Source organism: Acipenser ruthenus, chromosome 1, assembly GCF_902713425.1.
Source record: "Acipenser ruthenus chromosome 1, fAciRut3.2 maternal haplotype, whole genome shotgun sequence".
In the NCBI taxonomy this organism is placed as follows: Eukaryota; Metazoa; Chordata; class Actinopteri; order Acipenseriformes; family Acipenseridae; genus Acipenser; species Acipenser ruthenus.
In genome coordinates this window covers 74,512,722-74,523,782 of record NC_081189.1, presented here as the reverse complement: position 1 = coordinate 74,523,782, position 11,061 = coordinate 74,512,722, and the positions used below count along the sequence as shown (strand labels likewise).

General features: G+C 40.8%; 1 protein-coding gene across 5 annotated transcripts in view; it reads right to left on the bottom strand.

Annotated features, from left to right (window-relative positions):
* Positions 1–5,108: 5,108 nt before the first annotated feature.
* The window catches only part of LOC117421008 (centromere-associated protein E), a 76,364-nt gene continuing 70,411 nt past the window's right edge, over positions 5,109–11,061 (bottom strand). For 4 of the 5 annotated variants that reach the window (XM_059029649.1, XM_059029643.1, XM_059029647.1 and 1 more), the window contains 3 exons: positions 10,641–10,945; positions 10,441–10,497; positions 5,109–6,764 (listed from right to left, as the gene is read on the bottom strand). In XM_059029649.1, coding sequence (XP_058885632.1) covers positions 6,667–6,764; positions 10,441–10,497; positions 10,641–10,945 — 460 coding nt within the window. In that variant the 3' untranslated portion in view covers positions 5,109–6,666. The remainder of the gene's footprint in view (positions 6,765–10,440; positions 10,498–10,640; positions 10,946–11,061) is intronic. The other variant, XM_059029650.1, reaches the window with a different exon arrangement.

Sequence of the window (11,061 nt, the reverse complement as noted above, 5' to 3'; positions counted from 1 at the left end):
ACTTCCACTGGGTAAACCCGAACTCTCCATCCTCGCTGTTCCGCTTCAGTGGCTAGTTGAGCATACCGCAGTTTCTTCCTCTCATACGCCTCATCTACAGCATCCTCCCATGGCACTGTTAACTCTACCAGGTGAACAAGGCGTGCTGATCCAGACCACAAGACAATATCTGGTCGAAGGTTAGTGGTGGCAATCTCAGGTGGAAAAATAAGCCGTTGACCAACATCTGCCAGCATTTTCCAGTCTCTAGCAGCTTCCAGTTGTCCTGGGCGAGAATTGGTTTTAACACCTTTTCTTGGTGGTTGCTCTCCTGGGCGGAGGAATGTTGTCTTTTGTGTGTAATGTTTTGATGGAACAGGTGACAACTTATTGGTCATGTTACGCTTGTCTTCCAATGCTAAGGCCAAACATCGCAGCACCTGGTCATGGCGCCAAGTAAACCGTCCTTGGCTAAGAGCCACCTTACATCCTGTCAAAATGTGCCTTAATGTTGCAGGTGATGAACACAAAGGACATGAGGGATCCTCTCCTACCCAGAGGTTTAGGTTCTGTGGTGATGGGAGAACATCATATGTTGACCTGATGAGGAAACTGATCCTGCTCTGTTCCATTGACCATAGGTCTTTCCAGCCAATCTTGCGTTGTTCCACACTCTCCCATCTCATCCATTCTCCCTGCTTGGCCTGGGAAATGGCCTTTATACACCTCATCCTCTCCTCCTGCTTTTGCACCTCGTTGACTACCAGCTTCCTCCTTTGAGCTGGGGCCGCCTTGTGCCATGTAGGAGGAGTTGAACTGAAACCAAGACCCCCTCTTCCATGCTGAACTTGCCCCATGATACCACCAATTCGAAGGGCAGCCTTTGCATCTTCCACAGCTTTCTTTGCCACCCACTTTCTTCCAGTTTTCAACACAGGTGCTGCCTCCCTTACGCATTTATCGTGTGACTCTACTAAAGTCATTTCCAGTCTGACCTTGGCGCACTTAAACTCCTCGGTTAGAGCAGAGACTGGTAGCTGCAGTATTCCTTTACCATAAAGTCCCACTCTGCTGAGGCAGCGTGGAACTCCCAACCATTTCCTGATGTATGAACTGATTAAAGCTTCCAGCTTCTCTACTGTTGTCAAAGAAACCTCGTACACAGTCAGTGGCCACAGCAACCTCGGCAGTAGACCAAACTGAAAGCACCAGAGTTTTAGTTTACCTGGTAGAGCGCAGCTGTCTATGCTCTTCAACCCTTCCACTGCTTGTTGCCTAACTTCTCCCACACGAACTGTGTCCTTTAGATCCCCGTCGTACCATCTCCCAAGACTCTTCACTGGCTTCTCAGACACTGTTGGTATTGCCTCACCATTAATGAAGAATGTTTTATCTACTACTTTGCCTTTAATTATAGAGATGCTCCTTGATTTAGTGGGCTTGAATTGCATTCGTGCCCATTCAATGTTATTGGTTAATTTGCCCAATAATCGATTAGTGCAGGCTACTGTTGTAGCCATGGTTGTCATATCATCCATGTATGCTCGAATTGGTGGTAGTCGCATTCCAGAAGCCAAGCGCTCTCCTCCTACTACCCATTTTGATGCCCTAATGATTACTTCCATTGCCATGGTAAAAGCCAGTGGAGAAATGGTGCATCCTGCCATTATTCCAACCTCTAGGCATTGCCATGTAGTGCTGAATTCTGAAGTTGAAAAACTGAATTGCAAATCTCCAAAATAGGCTTTCACTAAATTTGTTATTGTCATCGGTACACTGAAAAAATCAAATGCTGCCCAAAGTAGTTCATGTGGCACTGAACCATATGCATTAGCCAAATCCAGGAATGTCACATGGAGCTCCTTCCTCTCCTTTTTAGCTGATTGAATTTGTTGCCAGATCACGTTGATGTGTTCTAAGCAACCTGGGAAACCTGGAATGCCCGCTTTTTGTATTGAAGTGTCAATGAAGCAGTTCTTTAATAGGTAAGCTGACAATCTCTGAGCAATAATGCTGAAGAAAATCTTGCCTTCTACGTTTAATAGGGAAATGGGACGAAACTGACTGATGCTTGTAGAATCTTTTTCTTTAGGTATAAAGACTCCACCTGCTCGGCGCCATGCTCTTGGTACAACCTGTTTTTCCCATGCCACTTTCATCAATTTCCACAGAATTCGTAGAACTCCTGAAGCACTCTTGTACACTCTGTACGGAACTCCATTAGGCCCTGGAGATGATGAAGCCCTTGCTTTTTTCACAGCTTGCTCTATTTCTTTCCACTTAGGTGCACAGTCCTCCATTTGGTATTCTGGTGGATTGATAGGTGGGATGTCTGACGGAATTGACATAGGCTCCTGCCTTTTTGAATCTGTATGTGTTTCCTCCAAATATCTCTCCAGCTCAACCTTAGATGCTTTTAGTGTGCCATTCTTCTCACTGGTGAATAACTTCTATTCACCAGTGAGATATGCGCATGCGTCACCGGTTCATGGAATTGTATCCGTGTGATTACTTATGCTATTAATTTACTCATCGACATGGTTTAAATATTAACTTTAGGTATTCATTATTTAGTTTTTATAACTTTTTTTCTGAAGCAAAATACGATTAACAAATATATTGCCCCTGTCCCCAAATCAAAAGCAAATACCCAATTATTTTCTTAGTTGAAAGAGCCACTGTGTCACTTAACCACATCTATATAAACTGGGTTTCATGTTTTCCTATGACAGCATATTAAGAGTGTGAGAAAAAAACCCAAAAAAACATTAGATTATCATAACCTTGGTTCCCTGAAATAGAAACATAACTGTTACCTAATGGGTATTTATCCCTAAAGACCCTGTAACCTGATTAGATATAACAAAGACTACTCGTCAGAGCCTGTGACGCAGTTGTGCCTGCCCCAGAGGGCATACACTGTACACACAGATCTCATCATTTTTCCTTCAAGACTGCAGTAGTAGTGTGCCCAAGGCATCTATTGCCAGCGGGTCCCCGCCTCCTACAATGGAGAACCAGAGGGGACAGTGGGTTGATTCCTGGGAGGCAAAGAAATCTCTCTCTGCTCTCCCGAACCTCTCCTAATGAGGAGCCCCGCTTCGGGGTGAGCCTCCACTCTGAGGCGCTGGGACTCTCCTTTTGTAGACCAGGGCGCCTGCAAGACTACAGTGACCCTCTTGATCAATGGCAGAAGCTCTACTGAAAGGGAAAGTTTAACCGCAGGGGACATGCTCTCTGACTCCACGTCTTCATACGGGAATGCCAGCTCCTGTTCGCCTGCCTCCTTAGAGGTGGCAACGGAGAGCGCGTCATCCTGCTGCCAATCTGTGCTCGTAGCCCCCTGGGACCCCAAAGGGACAGGCAGAGCAGGCAGTGCTAAATGTTCATGCAGCAACTCTGCAAGGACAGTTCCTCGGTCAGAAACTGCTGCCCAAAGCTTCTTCATTTGCTCAGAGTCCTCCTCTTCTTTTTCCTCGGGGGAGAAGGCACAGAAGAAGATAAAGACCGTGAAGATGGCTTCCAATGTGGGCTTTCCTGTGTTTGGCGTCCGCTGTACCTTGGCACAGAGCCATGGGATGAGGACGAAGCCTGCTCTCACAGAGCGTGATGGAAAAGAGAGCTGTACAGGAGTGAGGGATGCAGAGCGCTCTGTAGAGCTGTGGGAGTGACGTTTCTCCAGCGTATGCTTTGAGAAATGTGCACAAAACTCTCAGAAACTGCGGTTTACCAGTGCCTCCTTTGCGTGCTCTGGCCCCAGGCAGGAAGAGCATCTGTCGTACTTGTCCTTCACAGGCAGACTGGCATTGCATGTCTCACAGGGATAAAACCCAGGCATTATACAAATAAGAAATGTACAGGTGCTGCCTTAGCTGCTACAAGCAGCAATGTTCAAGACCAAACAAGACCTGCTTGGTACCTGACTGGGGATGTAAATATTTCTAACATACAGTAATACAATCACTTAAATTATAGAACCCGTCTCGTAATTTTCTCTGAAGCCAAAGAGAAAAAAATAACTCCAGCCGGAGCTATTGCAGCCTGGGGGGAGAGCACAAAGTCACCCGACTTACGTGACTTGATCGCTGAGAAGGGGTGACTCAAACCGCTGGCTTCACACGGGGCACAAGGCCACAGCGGGATGTAACAAACAGCCTGTAATGCACAGCGATTATTTGTAATACAGTCGGTGCCGCTTTATTGGGACGCCTCGGGAGAAGTAAAAATATCCCGAATAAGTGGCTGTCCCAATTAAAAGAGGCAGTTGAGATGACCTTAGTCACACTTTGTTTCTTAATGAAAAGAAAAATAATTCAAATCATATTATGATTAAATGTTAAATACATCATTACAAATACGGGTCAATGTATTTCTTATTTGTGAACAAAATGAATTGCTGTTTTTTATTTCTACATGAAAAATTAAAATCACATCTTATCACAAGGCGAAGCATCTGCGATGCTGACACGCCAACTTTCTTTGCAACAGCAGCCTGAGAAGCCACAGGAGACTCCAGCTCCTTCAAGAGTACCTGGTTTACGCAAGTCACAGCGTAATCACGTACTCACTGCACTACACGACCTGTCTTGCTCTGTTCAATTAAAACAAAGTGACATCCCAATTAAACTATATAAATAGCATTGGTAAGAACCGTCTCCCAGAGTTGTATCCCATTTAAGCATACATTTCGATTAGCAGTATCCCGATTAGGTGGCGCCGACTGTATCAAATATAAAATAATGTGAACATTTTATAACAGAAAACGTAACAAGTACTTATCTGAATAGGCTCCTCTGGTCAGGTCAGTTCTTGAAAGGAATATAAGATCTGTGCGTGCAGTTCATTTATGTCCTCAGGGGCAGGACATGACTGCGTCACAGGCTCCGCAAACAGCGTTGTTATATCTTATTTAGGTCTTAAAGAGGTTAACACCCATTAGGTAATGGTTACATTTCATACCTGAAAGGGAACTATTGCTGTACAATGAATGATATCATATTTTCTAAAATACATTGATAGACTGAATATGGGTGATCAGTTGGCAGACTAGACATCTGTAATAAAATAAATGCTAATCAATTATATTGGTAAAAAAACAAGCATGAATGAATAAGTAAACCAAATCAAGGTATTGTTTTATTAATGTTTATTATACTTCATGGGTTAAATACAAAAGCTACTATCTACGATTTACAATTTCTCCCAATAGATTACATGTATAAAAGATGTATTATGGAAAACAAGGGGTTGTTATGAACAAGACACAACCCTCTAGAATATAAAAAGACAAAACACACATCAATAAACATGACAAAAAAACATTAAAAAAAGACAAGAGTAGACAAATATGTACAATAAGGGTGGAACTCTTATGAGCAACATGCATAATGCTCTCCATCCAAATTCTTGGACTGTAGGTTGGTGGATGTCATTCAAAATACAGGCTTATTACTGGTCTTGACAAAGCAAATGGTCTGTCAAGTATTTCATAAATTGTTCAAAAACAAAAAAAACTGGGTCATTCTCATGTATTTTCTTCATAGGACTGTGTCATTTCAGTGCTTACAATTAAACACCACATTTTTTTGCCATATCACTGACTAAATGTTGATCTAGGTTTCAACCAAATCTAGTCTTAGGCAAAAGAGAGTATGGCCAGAATGCAGCATATTGAAGTGTTTTAAAACATGCAACATGTTTAATGAGAAAATAACTAAAGCTGTGTCTCAGAGTAGTTGTTACTACGTATGTTTTTTTTCTTTCCTATGGCTCTGATAGAAAACCCTGGTAATCTGTATGACAACCAAAAAGGTTGGACAGCTGTTTTAGAGAAATATTCATTGGCGGTTTCTCGCTGAATTATATAACCCATTAATTGCTCAACAGTTGCTTAATGTGACATTAAAGAGTAAGTAGCAGGGTTCCAAAATAATATAGCGTTGTACGTCCCCATGTGTTGCTACAACTGTTTAAATAAATGTACCAGTCATTTTTTTTTCATTGTTAACATCCTGACAACTTTTTACACTTATAAAAAGTCTGTTTCAAAGCTCTTTTCAAAATGGCCGCTCTAATGCACTGGGGTTTGAGATCTGTCCTCAATCACTGCAGGAAGAGTGATTTAAAAAAAAAAAGAAAAAGAAAAGAAAAACCATAAGAAGTGTTCTGGCATTTCTTTTCCATACCACATCATGGATTGCGCTTGCTGTGTTTGACAATGTGCGCAATAATCCTTACACTATCAGTGTACTAGAGCAGCCATTTTGAAAACAGCTTAGCTAATGTTCTGAGTGTAAAAAGTTGTCAGGATGTTAACAATGAAAAGAAATTGCAGTTACCCTGCTACTTACTCTACGTTGTCACTTAATGCAATAGCTTTCAACACCACCATGATCGATTGGGGTCGAGATACTAGTATCCAAGATAAACTATAGGAATAGTCCGAAGCATTTACAACCTTTTCAATTTAGCCACATATACTTTGTATAACATTATTTGATTTAACCATCAAATATCTTTCATGTTAAATATCTTTCATGTTAGAAATTAAAAATGCTATCAATGCACACTACATCATGATGCTTTAACAAAAAACCTAATACTTTTAAGTGAGCAAGCCTACATATGTAGAACAAAAGCGGTGAATACTGCAGCAATGCTGAGAAGTTGTTGAATCCCCGCTCTTATTTACTGAGTTTGACACTGTGAAACAGTATCATTCTTTTGAGGGACTGAAGCCCACCAGTCTTGAGTTTCACTTCCAGCTTCTTTTGTAGAGTCTAGACCTAAAAAGAATACAAAATTAAGTAAATATGACTATTTAAAAAGGATTGTAAAATTAATTTCTAAACATAAACTAGTATATACAAAATCAGCCATCCATTAAAAAAAAAAACAAAAAAAAAAACACAACAACTAGCAAACAAACTAGGTTTCTGGGAAATAGATCAGGTGTTTCAATGTATGCAAATATTTGAAATACCATATTACTTTGAATTAATGCCACAGCATTTATTTTAAATTGCTAAAAACAGCCGCGGTGCTTATTCAAGGCCGCCGGTAATTAGAAGTACTATGGTACGAAAGGCGCAATTTTTTATGGCATTTGAGGGAGGCGTATATTATCGTTTATTTCTGCAGATACAACTTGATCAGGATGGCAAATAAGTCCTACAATGTTAATTTGAAAGCTGTTGAGCTTGCAGATCAAATCATTATTTGACTAGGTGAGGACACATACCAGTGTAGCGCGGAGAGGAAACTAACAACAAAAGAGAAATGTCAATTCAACACCGAGGAGGTTGGTTTATTTTTTGTCTTTTCTTACAACAGTTTCTAAGAGGTTGCAGTGCTGAATTCTTTAATATACGGTGCATTTCTTTCTCTTCAGCCAACAAGACTAGACACTCCTGGTCTCCTGATCCAGACAGGGCTTCGGTGAGGAAGATGAGTTGATCCTGTGGCTATCCCCTAAACAGCAACGCCACAGAGAGAGCTACACTAGCTTATGTTCCCTATTGACGCTCCAAAATGCCACACCCCCCACTCTCCTAACTTCCTATCTGGAACAGGATTCTGCAGTGTCTCTTTATTAGCCAAGTACCGTGCATACAACCAAAACAGAAATTAATTTAAGAAACCTAAATAATACAATCATACAGCTCCTGCATTACAACTAAAAAGTATTACTTTTCATTTTGTTTCATTTGTAATGTTTTGCCATACTGTGATTTGTATGCATTTCTTTATTAAGTGCTGCATTTATTTGAGCTGGGGTAGGGAAAACAATTGACATGTTTCATTACTGAGAGCAGCGCTTATTCAAGGCCGGCTTTAATTCAAAGTAGTATGGTAGCTTTAACTATAAATATTCTTTATACAGTGCCTTGCGAAAGTATTCGGCCCCCTTGAACTTTGCGACCTTTTGCCACATTTCAGGCTTCAAACATAAAGATATGAGACTGTAATTTTTTGTGAAGAATCAACAACAAGTGGGACACAATCATGAAGTGGAACGAAATTTATTGGATATTTCAAACTTTTTTAACAAATAAAAAACTGAAAAATTGGGCGTGCAAAATTATTCAGCCCCCTTAAGTTAATACTTTGTAGCGCCACCTTTTGCTGCGATTACAGCTGTAAGTCGCTTGGGGTATGTCTCTATCAGTTTTGCACATCGAGAGACTGAAATTTTTGCCCATTCCTCCTTGCAAAACAGCTCGAGCTCAGTGAGGTTGGATGGAGAGCATTTGTGAACAGCAGTTTTCAGTTCTTTCCACAGATTCTCGATTGGATTCAGGTCTGGACTTTGACTTGGCCATTCTAACACCTGGATATGTTTATTTGTGAACCATTCCATTGTAGATTTTGCTTTATGTTTTGGATCATTGTCTTGTTGGAAGACAAATCTCCGTCCCAGTCTCAGGTCTTTTGCAGACTCCATCAGGTTTTCTTCCAGAATGGTCCTGTATTTGGCTCCATCCATCTTCCCATCAATTTTAACCATCTTCCCTGTCCCTGCTGAAGAAAAGCAGGCCCAAACCATGATGCTGCCACCACCATGTTTGACAGTGGGGATGGTGTGTTCAGGGTGATGAGCTGTGTTGCTTTTACGCCAAACATAACGTTTTGCATTGTTGCCAAAAAGTTCGATTTTGGTTTCATCTGACCAGAGCACCTTCTTCCACATGTTTGGTGTGTCTCCCAGGTGGCTTGTGGCAAACTGTAAACGACACTTTTTATGGATATCTTTAAGAAATGGCTTTCTTCTTGCCACTCTTCCATAAAGGCCAGATTTGTGCAGTATACGACTGATTGTTGTCCTATGGACAGAGTCTCCCACCTCAGCTGTAGATCTCTGCAGTTCATCCAGAGTGATCATGGGCCTCTTGGCTGCATCTCTGATCAGTCTTCTCCTTGTATGAGCTGAAAGTTTAGCGGGACGGCCAGGTCTTGGTAGATTTGCAGTGGTCTGATACTCCTTCCATTTCAATATTATCGCTTGCACAGTGCTCCTTGGGATGTTTAAAGCTTGGGAAATCTTTTTGTATCCAAATCCGGCTTTAAACTTCTCCACAACAGTATCTCGGACCTGCCTGGTGTGTTCCTTGTTCTTCATGATGCTCTCTGCGCTTTAAACGGACCTCTGAGACTATCACAGTGCAGGTGCATTTATACGGAGACTTGATTACACACAGGTGGATTCTATTTATCATCATTAGTCATTTAGGTCAACATTGGATCATTCAGAGATCCTCACTGAACTTCTGGAGAGAGTTTGCTGCACTGAAAGTAAAGGGGCTAAATAATTTTGCACGCCCAATTTTTCAGTTTTTTATTTGTTAAAAAAGTTTGAAATATCCAATAAATTTCGTTCCACTTCATGATTGTGTCCCACTTGTTGTTGATTCTTCACAAAAAATTACAGTTTCATATCTTTATGTTTGAAGCCTGAAATGTGGCAAAAGGTCGCAAAGTTCAAGGGGGCCGAATACTTTCGCAAGGCACTGTATCTTCAACAAAACAAAAAAAAAGCAGTTTTATATCACACACTCATTGGTAGGTTACTAAACCAGCAACTGCAAGATTACTTTGCCCATATATGCCCAATTACTTTGCAAGCAATTACTTTGACCATACAATTTAGCTTTTTCTTTCTTTTTTTTTTTTTAAAACTGAGTTTAGAAGATATTTTGGATTGGAATTTAAGTGACTTAACAAATTAACTTTAAGAGTCCCATTTCATTTAGCAGGCATCTACTTGTGGGGAAATAATCACTCTATTTGCGACCTGACAAAGAGATGACCCAAGACATTGACAAGGCACTATTAGGTTACCATTAATCCAAATGCAAAAAGGTGCACCCATTGTGAAAATGTATAGCATGAACCATTTTGAGTCAAATTCCCCATGACTAGTGTAATGATACCACCAGTGAACCAGTGAACTGAATTTGGTGCATTTCCAAGTACCATACAAGCTAAATAGGGCATGAGCGAGAAAAAGGTACAAACATACTGCAGTTAAGACTCAACATTTTCTTTCCTCCTTTTCTCATGCTTTGGAAGACTACAATTAGAAAAGTCGTCTTAAGGGCAGCAGTGTGGAGTAGTGGTTAGGGCTTTGGGCTCTTGACCGGAGGGTTGTGGGTTCAATCCCTGGTAGGGGACACTGCTGCTGTACCCTTGAGCAAGGTACTTTACCTAGATTGCTCCAGTAAAAACCCAACTGTATAAATGGGTAATTGTATGTAAAAAATAATGTGATATCTTGTAACAATTGTAAGTCGCCCTGGATAAGGGCATCTGCTAAGAAATAAATAATAATAATAATAATAATAATAATAATAATAATAATAATAAGGGGGTACCCACATCTCAATAGAATGTGCCTAGGTGCCGTGCAGATTATATGAACATTGTTGTGTGTTCAGAACAAACTAAAAACAAAAACAGAATTACCCACTGCCGGACAACTCTCGGATTCACTAGTTGCATTTTCTGTCCATTCCGTTATTTCTAGTAAACATCACCCAGAATAGATATTTGAAGGATTACAGAAAGCACACTAAGGAGGGGAAAAAACTGCACTAAAAACAAGTAACTTATGTATTACACTGACAAATGCTAAAGGTAACACTATAACGAACACACAAACTTACCTGGTACCGTTCCCAGACTGGAGTTGTCAAAGAACTGTGTTGGACGAGACATAGACATCGAATCAGGTCGGGAGTCAAAGAATTTACTTTTAGGGGAATTGAGCACCAGTGTTTCAGAGGAAGCAAGCTTTCTACGTGGAGATGGAGTCTGAGGTACGGAAACTTGTTGTTTTACTGGAGACAAAGGTAGACATTTGGAATGTCTTTCTATATCAGTCAAGGAATGCATAGCCTTTGATGAGTCTTTATGTTTCCTTGCCCTGGCCTTCCATTTGGAAACCTCATCTTGCAGGTTCAAGACAATACTAGGAAAACAGATAAAACAGAAAGGTCATTATGGACAAATGCAAATTAAACTGTGTTAATGCAGCTTCGTTCCAATATAGTCTCTCTCTCTCTCTCTCCTGTGAATAAATTCCAT